This window comes from Notolepis coatsorum (genome assembly GCF_963971535.1).
Source record: "Notolepis coatsorum genome assembly, chromosome: 2".
NCBI lineage: Eukaryota > Metazoa > Chordata > Actinopteri > Aulopiformes > Paralepididae > Notolepis > Notolepis coatsorum.
The window spans coordinates 56,715,700-56,729,489 of record NC_140166.1 but is presented as its reverse complement, the minus strand read 5'-3'; the positions used below and the strand labels follow the sequence as shown (position 1 = coordinate 56,729,489).

Here is a 13,790-nt window from a genome sequence, read left to right as displayed (position 1 = left end):
TCACTTTTCCGCACCTACTGCAGAACTACGCACACGTAGATTAATGAACCTAGACACCGTGGGTAATCTGCGTGTGCGTAGTTCGGGAGTAGGTGCGGAAAAGCGACTATAGCTCGGCAGAAAAAGTGCCGATCGACTTGGGATTGGTCTCTCCGTGTTCAGGAGACTCAGGCGTATAAAGGTATATTGGATCATGTCTCCAGCGCCCCCACAGCTGTAGCTACAACCACTTAATGACCAGGCTCTCATCCACATTCATTCATTTTCTCCCCCCGCTCTCTCTCCCATGATTTCAGAAACCCAGGAAGTGTTGCGGTGGTCTATACAGAAGGTTAACCCTTTTCACTGCCGCACGACAAAGGGTTAACCCTTTCACTACCACACTACAGAAGGTTAACCCTTTCACTACCACATGTGAACGGTTAACCTTCTGTAGTGTGGTAGTGAAAGGGTTAAGCTTAAAGGAACACACCAACATTGTGAGAAATGTGTACCGTCTTCTGTTCTTATCATTATTTTTGTGTTGTCCTTAGTTTTATTTATTAATTTTTTTTTAAATGTTCTTATGTACTTTAGATACCATTGTTACCTTGTGTTACCTTTTTTTACTGTATGTAGCACACTCTCAGGGGCTCATACAGAAACAAGCATTTAATCATAAAGTATTCTGTATTTTGTTGTGACAAATAAACAAACTTGAAACTTGAAACACAGACAGAGACACACAGACAGACAGAGACACACAGACACACAGAGACACAGAGACACAGACACACAAAGACACACAGAGACAGAGACACAGAGACACAGAGACACAGACACACAAAGACACACAGAGACACAGAGACACAGACACACAGAGACACAGACACAGAGACACAGACACACACAGACACACAGATACAGAGACACAAAGACACACAGAGACACAGAGACACACAGAGACACAGAGACACAAAGACACACAGAGACACAGACACAGAGACACAGAGACACACAGAGACACACAGACACACAGAGACACAGACACACAGAGACACAGAGACACACAGACACAAAGACACACAGAGAAACAGAGACACACAGACACACAGAGACACAGAGACACAGACACACACAGACACACAGAGACACACAGAGACACACACACACAGAGACACACACACACAGAGACACAGACACACAGAGACACACAGAGACACAGAGACACAGAGACACAGACACACAGAGACACACAGACACAGACACACAGAGACACACACACACACAGAGACACAGACACACAGAGACACAGAGAGACACAGACACACAGAGACACAGACACACAGACACACAGAGACACACACACACACAGAGACACAGACACACAGAGACACAGAGAGACACAGACACACAGAGACACAGAGACACAGACACACAGAGACACAGAGAGACACAGACACACATAGACACACACACAGAGACACAGACACACAGAGACACAGAGAGACACAGACACACAGAGACACACACACACAGAGACACAGAGACACACACACACACAGAGACACAGAGACACAGAGACACACAGACACACAGAGACACAGAGACACACAGAGACACAGAGACACACACAGACACACACAGACACACAGAGACACACAGAGACACAGACACAGAGACAGACACAGAGAGACACAGACACACACAGAGACACAGAGACAGACACACACACACACACACACACAGACACACACACAGAGACAGACACACACACAGAGACACACACACAGACAGACACACAGAGACACACACACAGACACACAGACACACACACAGAGACAGACACACACACAGACACACACAGAGACAGACACACACACAGAGACACAGACACAGAGACACACACAGAGACAGAGACACACAGAGACACAGACACAGACACAGAGACAGACACACACACACACACACACAGAGACACACAGACAGACACAGACACAAATACACACACAGAGACACAGACACAGAGACACAGACACACAGAGACACAGAGACACACACAGACACAAATACACACACAGAGACACACAGACACACACACACAGAGACAGACACACACACACACACACACACACACACACACACACACACACACACACACACACACACACACACACAGACACAGACACTTAGATAGATGACCAGCCTCCTACCAGGGAAGATGAAGATGAAGAAGGCACTGATGCCCCCGATGACGCTGATGACCTCACTCATGTCCGGGACAAACATGGCGATGAGGAGCGTGACGCTGATCCAGACGACCGTCAGGGCCACCCGGCAGCGGGTCTCGAACGTGTTGGTCACCATGCCGTACTCACGTCTCCGCATGCGCACCATCATGTCCAGGATCACAGACCTGCCCAGCACAGACGTGCAGACAGGTTAGAGCAGTGATTCCCAACCTGGGGTCCGCGGACCCCTGGGGGTCCGCCAGGGGGCGCAGGGGGTCCGCCAGACCACAGATGATTTGAGGTCTTTTTTTTTTTTTTTTTTTTTCATCATCAGAAGCATGAATAGTCTCTCCACTACAATAAAAAAATAAAGATAAATAAATAAACATCTAGACATGATTTTTTAATGTTAACAGTAGGCTACCGGGTAGCCGCTAAAACGCGAATCAGTTGACTGTATCACTTTCTGTAGCTAGCCTAGCACGCTAGTTAACTTTCTCGGCTCGTCTGCAGTCAGCCGCCAGAGGCGAAAATGTGTGACAAACGAAAAGGAGATGATGGCAGCTCATCTGCAAAAAAAGTTAGGACCTACAGCAATCGCGAAAATTACATCACCATGGGCTTCACTGAGGGACCAGACAAACGACCTGAGTGTGTGATTTGTGGAGAAAAGTTGGCAAACTCGAGCCTGAAGCCCAGCAAGCTGAAGAGACATCAGGCGTCTAAGCACCCAGAAACCGTTGGGAAGGATCCAGACTTTTTTCGGAGGAAAGAACAGTCTCTCAAGGCGAACAAGCCTGTTGATGTTAGAGTAGCGTGGAGCAGGGGTGGCAGTGATTTACAGAAGGCTACCGAAGCCTCCTTTGAGTGTTCGCTTTTAATTGCAAAAGCAAAGAAACCGCACAATATTGGCGAGCAGCTCATCAAACCAGCCTGCATCAAAATGGTTTAGAAACTGTGCGGCCCACAGGTGGCGGATAAACTAAAATCAGTACCACTCTCGAACAATGTAGTGAAATACCGAATTGATAAGATGTCAAGTGATTGCGAGCAGCAGCTGTCAGAAAAGCTTAGAAAGGGTCCATTTGCCATACAACTTGATGAAACTACAACTGTCGCAGACGAGGCTGTGCTCATCGTTTATGTGCAATATATTGAAAATGAGGATCTGAAGCAGGACATTCTCATGTCAGTCAACCTTACTACCACCACTCGAGGTGAGGATATTTTTACTGCAGTGGATTCTTACTTCATTCAACATAAATGCAAACCGTTCACCATTAGGGCCTGATTTGAGAGGATGAATACAGGATTTGAATATTGGCCAAAATTTTGAAATACATAAGGTGCAAGATTAGATTTGTTGATTGAAGGCACAAGTCAAAGAAGCATAGTGGGTCTAATTATGATGCATATGCCTGTGTATAAGCAGTTTGTTATTAAAATGACAAAAAAAAGGTATTAAACCCAGCTAGGACAGATTCTCTCTGCTACTGATTGGAATTTCCTGTCTCATATTTAGTTTAATTTGTTGCATTGATTTGTTCCATAAATGCAAACCGTTCACCATTAGGGACTGATTTGAGAGGATGAATACAGGATTTGAATATTGGCCAAACATTTTGAAATGCATATGGTGCAAGATGAGATTTGTTGATTGAAGGCACAAGTTAAAGAAGCATAGTGGGTCTAATTGTGATGCATATGCCTGTGTATAAGCAGTTTGTTATTAAAATGACAAAAAAAAAGGTATTAAACCCAGCTAGGACAGATTCTCTCTGCTACTGATTGGAATTTCCTGTCTCATATTTAGTTTAATTTGTTGCATTGATTTGTTCCATAAATGCAAACCGTTCACCATTAGGGACTGATTTGAGAGGATGAATACAGGATTTGAATATTGGCCAAAATTTTGAAATACATAAGGTGCAAGATTAGATTTGTTGATTGAAGGCACAAGTCAAAGAAGCATAGTGGGTCTAATTATGATGCATATGCCTGTGTATAAGCAGTTTGTTATTAAAATGACAAAAAAAGGTATTAAACCCAGCTAGGACAGATTCTCTCTGCTACTGATTGGAATTTCCTGTCTCATATTTAGTTTAATTTGTTGCATTGATTTGTTCCATAAATGCAAACCGTTCACCATTAGGGACTGATTTGAGAGGATGAATACAGGATTTGAATATTGGCCAAACATTTTGAAATGCATATGGTGCAAGATGAGATTTGTTGATTGAAGGCACAAGTTAAAGAAGCATAGTGGGTCTAATTGTGATGCATATGCCTGTGTATAAGCAGTTTGTTATTAAAATGACAAAAAAAAGGTATTAAACCCAGCTAGGACAGATTCTCTCTGCTACTGATTGGAATTTCCTGTCTCATATTTAGTTTAATTTGTTGCATTGATTTGTTCCATAAATGCAAACCGTTCACCATTAGGGCCTGATTTGAGAGGATGAATACAGCATTTGAATATTGGCCAAACATTTTGAAATGCATATGGTGCAAGATGAGATTTGTTGATTGAAGGCACAAGTCAAAGAAGCATAGTGGGTCTAATTGTGATGCATATGCCTGTTAGTTTGTTATTAAAATGAAAAAAAAAAAACGTATTTTATGGTATCTTATTAGGAGGGGGTCCGCGAATTTCATCAGAGATGTTTGGGGGTCCCTGGGGGGAAAAAGGTTGGGAACCACTGGGTTAGAGGACACACGTTATTTATTATTTTTATGTTTATGTTTTTGGTATAATATTATATGCAACGGATGGTATCGTGAAGTGCAGTCACGAAGGGCCGGGGTGAGTAGCGGCGCTGTGGGTTAAACTCACTCTCACATCCTCAGAAGACACATAGACACGTTACAAAGCAGTGAGTTCACCTCTTGGTATAGCGGTCTGTGCTGTTGCCCGCGGCGTGGGAGACCCGGGTTCGAAACTCCCTCGGGGCATCGAAGTTTAAGGTGACGTTGTCACAACCGTTACATATATATATACATATCTTTTTTTATTTATTATGTTTTTGGTAGATGTTTTATTGTTTTTTCTCCGGGCAGTCCGGCAGAGAGTGAGAGGAAGTGTGGGAGACAGAGGGGGAAGACATTCGGCAAAAGTCGAACCCGGGACGGCCGTGTGGCACCGCAGTGCTGTACGTGGTGCGCCACCTGCTGGCGCCCGAGGACACACGTTCTTACCGTCTTCTCTCCAGAGTCAGACAAGAAGATGGACACCAGTCTCCTCTCCGTGCGTTCAGTAGAAAGCTATCCGGCTGCAAGCTAGCCTAGCTTTGCACAATGAATGGAAGTGGATACGGTCGGACCACTCCCGGTGTTTTAAGCTAGGCTAGCTGATCCGTATCCACTTCCGCTCATTTGTGCTAAGCTAGGCTAGCTTGCAGCCGGATGTAAATGGTAAATGGCTGCTTTTTTATCTAGCACTTTTATTTTTTACAATTTGTTCCTCACATTTGACCCGTTCACTCACACATTCACACACCGACGGCGGAGGCGACCATGCAAGGTGCCAACCTGCTCATCGGGAGCAATTAGGGGTTAATTAAGTGTCTTGCTCAAGGACACATCGACACGCTGCCCGGGAGGAGCGGGAATCGAACCGGGAACCTCCGGATTGCCAGACGACTGCTCTACCTATAGAGCCACTGTCTCCCCCAGATAGCTTGTCTGACTCTGGAGAAGACGGTAATGTTGGCATGTTCCTTTAAGAAAACAACACAGGGGTGCCCTAGTCTTGCCACGTGAGACTCATGCGTTCAGTGGGTCTGACATGTGAGACTGGGGGCAGCGGCTGGAATGCAATATGTGTAATTGCAGTCAATGGCCACTTGGGGTCTCACTAATCATTTCTATAAAAAATTTGGTCACAGTAAGTTTCCAGTTATGGCTGGTTTTGGTTTCAATTAAGGCTTTGTGGTGTTTTGTTTCACAGATGAAAGAGTGCAGATTGTTTCAGACAGATTGTGTTAAAAGGTTATGTACTTCAGAAGAGAAGTCAGGAGAGACAAGTCAGGAGAGACCAGATATGTATATAGATAGATATGTATATGTAGATAGTAGTGCTGTCAATAGATACAAAAAAACAAACTAATTAATCTCACATTTCTGTAATTAATCTAGATTAATCTAGATAAAAAAATCCCATTTTTCTACTTAAGACCGAAGCTTGTAACAGATATTTACTTGAGTAAAATCGTGGAATTAATGTAAAATCAACACAAAGAAAGTATATTTTAGTATAACAAAACCATCAACATTGACTCAGCTTTAAATACCTCTTTCTTATATTATATTGAACATTTTTCACTCCATAGATTAATCTAGATACATTTTTTTAAAGGCTTTAAAGAATTTAAATTAATCTCCAGAGTTAAAGCATTCATTTTGACAGCCCTAGTAGATATAGATATACGTAGATTAAGGCTGTCAAAGTTAACGCGTCATTAATGCATTAAGGCACAATTCTGTTAACGCCACTATTTTCTTTAACGCACGATTAGCGTTCAAAAATGTTTAATATTATTGATACTCCCATTGATACTATGTTTGTTTCTAACTCAAAGAGTGTGTGTGTGTGTGTGTGTGTGTGTGTGTGTGTGTGTGTGTGTGTGTGTGTGTGTGTGTGTGTGTGTGTGTGTGTGTGAGAGATAGAGAGAGAGGGGGGGGTGAGCGAGATGAGGAAGGGGCAAGAGAGAAAGAGAGTTGGGAGAGTGTGTGTGTGAGAGAGGGGGGGGGTGTGAGTCCTCAGCCCTTGTGTGGGTGAATGTAACAAGTTCCTAACGTTTTCTTTCCCCTATTATTTCATGCACACTTTATTCATTGTTTTACATTATTAGCTTTTAACCCTTTGGTCGCCAGGCTTATTTTCTTAATATACCATCCCACGCCAGCTCTATTTACTATGGAGAAGTTCCCCTTCTTTGCAGGGCTATAATTTTTTTAATTGTATTACTATGGCCCATTCAACATCAAGTATCTATTGTTCAGGGTGTAGCAACGTTATACTTTTTCATTCACATAGTCCAGGGGTGGCCAACCCGCGGCTCGCGAGCCGCATGCGGCTCTTTGCCCGTCAATGTGCGGCTCTTCCATCCATAAAAAAAAAAAAAAAAAAAAAAAAATTTTTTTTACTTTTTTTTTTTTATGTCACTCATTCCATAAGGACGTAGAATAAACATTTACAATTTTTTTTTAAATGGTCCATTTGCATGTTCTTGGTATCTGAATCTAGGGACATATATGGATCAGTGTCAGAAATAGTGTGTCTGTTACTAGGCTTGAGTAAATTGTAATGAACCAAAGGAGAATATCAATTCTATTTAAAAAAAAAATTATCTTTGACTGTAAATAACACCATGCTAAAATTGACCAGACCTGAAAAATCTAAGCAAATGAATAAAGGGAAGATTATTAAACAGAAGGTTTTGTAGATACAGTACTGAATTCTGCCATCTTTTTTATAATGTAAATTTCTCCACCATTCTTCATCATATTGCAACACCGTTTTTTGCAAGACGTTCACAGAAAGGTAGAGAAACTAACTGCGTTCTGTTTTATGGCAATAACGTTCAGGTTTGTGGGAGATAATCCCAAAAAATAAGAGAAATTAAAAAGTAAATCCAGAAGTCAGATGATTGACAGGGGCTGGTGTGAGCTGGGTAGGGTAGTTTTTCGAAATTTGAAAGCCCTGAGTCTCTTCCTTCAAAAGACTACACTCACTTTTGGCTGTGCCACTTCCTCCTGTCAATATGCGCCGGTTTCCGACTCAATGCCCTGAGATTTCTATAATCTTATATTTCACTAATAACAGTTAAAATAATTGGTAAACAAACATAATGCTGAAAATATACACTTTTACTGTATATCTCGGGCTTAAGAGGTTAACCCTGTGAGGCCCAAATTAAAAAGAAATTAGCAACTTCAGAGGCCAGAGGGTGGGACATATAAACACATTTACTATCAAATAGCATTGTGAGGCTGAACAACAGGACCAATTGACTATACATGTGCTTAAAGGGGAACTATCTTATAAATGGCTTTTTTCAGTGTTTACCATTGTTTCTTAGCTATGTGGACTTATATTAATAGGATATATGTCTCTAATTCTCATATTGGCGAATTCTTCCAATTCTCCTCTCACAATATTCACCCTCACTGAACTGAGTCATCTGAAAATGTGCATATCTGTGATGTCAGAGATTTCTCAGCTGCATAATAATGTGGCAGTTGATGTGGCAGTTGGCACCAGGCCACACAGTGGTTGGAGCCCAGCCTCAAAACGGCTTAAGATCTTGAGGTAGAAAAATGCGTTTTTTAGTACTTGATTAGAAATACAAAACAATGAATTTTTTTTGAAAAAAACCTAGGTGTTCCATAGACTCACAGGAATTGTGTAAAAGTGCCCAAATAGTGAAAGAAATAGTAAAATAGTTCCCCTTTAACATTTTTTAAATAAACATTATTTTTTTAAATGGCTAAAAGTGATTTTGTAATTTTGCAACCGTGGGTCTCACAGGGTACTTTTAACCCTGTGAGGCCCAAATAAAAAAGACATTAGCAACTTCAGAGGCCAGAGGGTGAGACCTATAAACACATGAAGGGCGCCGTGACTGAAAAAAAAGGTTGAGAAACGCTGGTATATGGTGTGGCTCTTTGTGGTACCACAGTCATTTTTTTGTGGCTCTTAGTCTCTGACTGGTTGGCCACCCCTGACATAGTCATACTAAAATACGGTCTAAAGTATAAGTATGTTTTTATCGTTTTCTGCAACTTTCTCCAGTCCAGAACGTGATTTATAGCCCCAAAGGAATTATATTGATGATCAAATACAGTTTGATAGGAATCTGCGCGAGATAAAAAAAAATTCCAATGGACGTGCTTCTAGAAGTTACTACTGATCATCTGATGTTGACCGGATGGGGGGGGGGGTCGTTTATAATTCCGTGGCCAACGTTAGATGATTCATCTAGTGTGGGTGATATGATCATTAGAGCAGTTAGTATCGAACACGTTAAAAAATAATGCTGAATCTTACCGTAGCTTCCTCATAGCGTTGGGCGATGAGCGTGGAACAGAAATATTCCTATTATGGGATGTAGAAATATGCTATCCATTTCCAGGTTGGATAATAGTATATACGTCCAAATCATGTTGTTTATTGAGTTATTGGTAACGGATTGCTATCCGTTGTGTCTAGCTCGAGTCCTGGGACTATTACCGAGTGATCGGACCGAATTGAAATGAGCACCAGCTTCCATTTCCTGTTTCCGCTCTGGGCGATCCGCCGATCGGCCACCAGATGGCGCTCTTGAACCGTTGGAGAGTTGAGGGGATCAACAGTAGATCTCAAGTCTCCGGGGGAGAAATATGATTTCGATCACAGATTTTTGAAATATTGATATCAAAGACGTGGTACGGCGTCTTTGGCAGAATGAGCATGGCGAGGAAAGACGTGGTACAGCGTTTTTGGCGACCATAGTGTTAAGCTATTTTGTGCATCACTCTGTTTTGAATTTGATGCAAATTTGCAATGCCTGACGGTCATCCTTTTGTGTTAAATGGCTGCATAAAGCAAGCATTTGTTGACTCTCATGTTGATAAGAGTATTAAAACTTGAAAAAGATCCATTTAAGGTAGATTTAGAAAAGAGAAAAAAAATGCGATTAATTTGTGATTAATCGCGAGTTAACTATGGACACTCATGCTATTAATCAGATTAAATCGATTGACAGCACTAATGTAGATATATCCCATGCTAACATCCGTCTCATGGCACTGATAACAGACACCAGTAGTTCCACTAGTTGCCTCTGGGCGGCGCTCACCTGCCCAGCAGCAGAATGATGGGGTAGATGGTGATGATCGAGATCCCGAACAACAGTCTGGCGATGATCATGGCCACGTCGTCTCCGGGATACGACATCAGGATGTCTGAGGCCACGCTGCGGCCGAACATCAGGAAGCCGTAGATACCTGGCGGGGAAGGGAAGGGGAAGGAAAGGGTAAGGAAAGGGTAAGGAAAGGGCGCATTTATATCAGCTGCTGGACTACTAGAGGCTCCCAGAAGCAGTCAAAAGAGGATCGGTAATGCAGCCTTTATCAACTATGCCCCAAAACTATGGAACAAACTACCCCAAAACATCAGGGAAGCCAACTCGCTAGACATCTCTTTGCTCAGGCATTTCACTGATAGATATCTGCTACCACCTAGTGGCAAGAGGAAACACCAGGGATATCCTGACACAACTTGTATTTACCTGCACTATTCTTACCCTGCCTACTCTTATACACTGCCTACCTTGACCGTCAGAAGGGGGGCTATGTGAGACTGTTGTTCATTGACTACAGCTCAGCGTTCAACACCATAGTCCCCACCAGACTGGTGGACAAGCTGATCGAGCTGGGTCTGAGCTCCGCCCTGAGCGCCTGGGTACTGGACTTTCTGAGTGAAAGACCCCAGGCGGTCAGGGTGGGGGGTCAGACCTCCAACACCATCACCCTGAGCATCGGGTCCCCCCAGGGCTGTGTTCTAAGCCCCCTGCTGTACTCACTCTACACACACGACTGTGTGGCCAAGTTCAGCTCCAACTCCATAGTGAAGTTCGCAGACGACACGGTGGTGGTGGGGCTGATCTCGGACAACGACGAGAAGGCCTACCGGGAGGAGGTTGAGGTACTGGAACGCTGGTGCCAGGACAACAGCCTGCTCCTGAACATTGGTAAAACCAAGGAGCTGATCGTGGATTATAGGAGAGGACAGCAGGAGACACACACACCACTGATGATTAACGGGGCTACCGTGGACAGGGTGAGCAGCTTTAAGTACCTGGGGGTCCACATCTCAGAGGATCTGACATGGTCAACACACATAGACACAGTAGTAAAGAAGGCGAAACAGCGCCTCTACCACCTGAGACAGTTAAGGAAGTTCAGAGTATCGGGGAAGATACTCCAGTCCTTCTACTCAGGAGCTGTAGAGAGCATCTTGACTGGAAACATCACTGCCTGGTATGGAAACAGCACGGCACAAGACAAGAAGGCCCTACAGAGAGTGGTGCGCTCAGCCGAGCGTACCACGGGTATTGCACTACCTCCCCTGCAGGTTCTATACAACAAGAGGTGCAAATCCAGAGCCTGCAGGATAATGAAAGACCCTCACCACCCCAATAACAGCCTGTTCCAGCTGCTGAGGTCAGGCAGACGCCTGCGAACCCCAGCTACTAGGACAGAGAGGCTTAGGCTCAGCTTCTTCCCCCAGGCCATCAGAGTCCTGAACAATGAACATTGAGTACCACTGTAACACTTTAGCATGAGCGGGCACACACTCAGGCCGCACGCACCCCACTTATTGCCAAAAGGAAAGGCCACTTTAAATTAGTATTAGCAACAGTAACAGTGTATTGCACTACTATTACTACTACTGTTAACTGTTAACTGTTACCCGTTATTGCACAAATTTATTGTTACCTGCTGCCTGTTATTGCACAATTTTATTGCACAAATTTTTGTATTGGATTCTATTGTATGTTGTACCAATTGCACATCATTGCGGGCAAGACCACCCGCATTTCATTGTATATCCGTATGCCGTGACAAATAAAACTCTTGACTTGACTTGACTTGCCTATCAAATTCATGTGTCGGTTATTGCACTTTTTACTTCTTACTGATGACTATTTTTAAACTGAATCATTTTAAACTATTTTTATTATTTGCTAGATCCAAATGTGAAACACTGTGATTATTTGTATTACTGAATAGAGAGCCTATTAGGATGCTAGATCCTAATGTGAAACACTGTGATTTGCCATACCTTGCTATGCTTGCTCATGCCTGTATTTTTTATGTCCGTTCTATTTTATAATTTTTTGACTATTTTTAAACTGAATCATTTTAAACTATTTTTAGTATTTGTGTTACTGAAAACTGTAAGCGGAGAGCCTATTGGGATGCTAGATCCTAATGTGAAACACTGTGATTTGCCATACCTTGCTATGCTTGCTCATGCCTGTATTTTTTATGTCCGTTCTATTTTATAATTTTTTGACTATTTTTAAACTGAATCATTTTAAACTATTTTTAGTATTTGTGTTACTGAAAACTGTAAGCGGAGAGCCTATTGGGATGCTAGATCCTAATGTGAAACACTGTGATTTGCCATACCTTGCTACCTGTCTATCTTTTTCATGCCCGCTTATGCCTGTATTTTTTACTGTTGTGAAGCACTTTGAACTGCAACCTCTGTATGAAAAGTGCTATACAAATAAAGTTATTATTATTATTATTATTATTATTATTATTATTATTATTATTATTATTATTATTATTATTATTATTATTATTATTATTATTATATAATAATAACTTAATTATATAGCACCTTTCATACATGGATTTCAGCTCAAAGTGCTTCACAGCAAATAGCATAAAATGAACATAAAATGTGCATACAGTTGACAGAATAAAAGCATATAACAGCTTTTATCTAAAGCGCTTTACAATGTTTGCTCCACACAATATACTTGTGCACATTCACCCGTTCACTCACATTCACCCACCTGCTCATCAGGAGCAGTGGGGGGTTAAGTGTCTTTGATCAAGGACACGCTGCCCGGGATGAGCAGGAATCGAACCGGGAACCTTCTGATTACCAGACGACTGCTCTACCTCCTGAGCCATTTGCATGTAAACAAAGTGGAGGGTTTGCAGGTGAACTCACCTGTCAGAGTGTAGATGAGTAGACAGAACAACATGGAGACGACGGAGATGAGGACCCAGTGAGAGAGCTTCTTGTTCTCCATGCTGCTGTAGATACAGATACAGGCCTCGTGGCACTGAGACACACACACACAATATAAACACACACACATTCAATATAAACACACGCACACACAATATAAACACACACACACACACAATATAAACACACACACACACAATATAAACACACACACATTCAATCTAAACACACACGCACACACAATATAAACACACACACACACAATATAAACACAACAAACGTAATCCAAGGAGTACGTTTCCCCATATTGTTCAGCAGAATTTCTCTTTGTGTTATAGGGCTGACTAATAGGATTTCAGTTTTGTCCTCATTTAGTTTTAAGGAGTTGTTGGTCATCCATTATAATTTCGTTCAGCACAGATGTACAATTGTGTGTCATCTGCATAGTTATGGAAACATACATTGCGTTTTTGTAGCATGTGTATTGTGCAGCATGTGTAGTGAGAATAATAGTGGACCAAGGCAGCTCCCCTGTGGAACTCCAAAGTATGTGTCATGTTTCTCAGAAGCATGATCTCCAAGCCTGACATAATATTTGCGTCAAACGGTGCACTTAGGTCTAAGAGAACAAGAATTTTGACATTATTTGCATCCGAGTTTAGTCCGATTATTATTATTTTTTTTTCACCTTTTCTCCTTATTTTCAATTTTTTTTCTCCCATCCCAATTTCGTGTACATCCAATTCTCCCCTCCCCTGTCTTGAACGTTGCTCGACTATGCCCCCCCACTGGTCGGTTGTAGGGAGGATAGAAGCTTTGCATCACGT

General features: G+C 42.4%; 1 protein-coding gene across 1 annotated transcript in view; it reads right to left on the bottom strand.

The window, feature by feature from the left end:
* The window catches only part of slc38a8b (solute carrier family 38 member 8b), a gene marked incomplete at both ends in the record, with an annotated part of 55,348 nt that overhangs the window by 11,184 nt on the left and 30,374 nt on the right, over positions 1-13,790 (bottom strand). Inside the window, 3 exons of the mRNA XM_084307614.1 lie at positions 2,193-2,395; positions 10,049-10,196; positions 12,943-13,057. Of these exons, the coding sequence (XP_084163740.1) occupies positions 2,193-2,395; positions 10,049-10,196; positions 12,943-13,057 (466 nt within the window). The remainder of the gene's footprint in view (positions 1-2,192; positions 2,396-10,048; positions 10,197-12,942; positions 13,058-13,790) is intronic.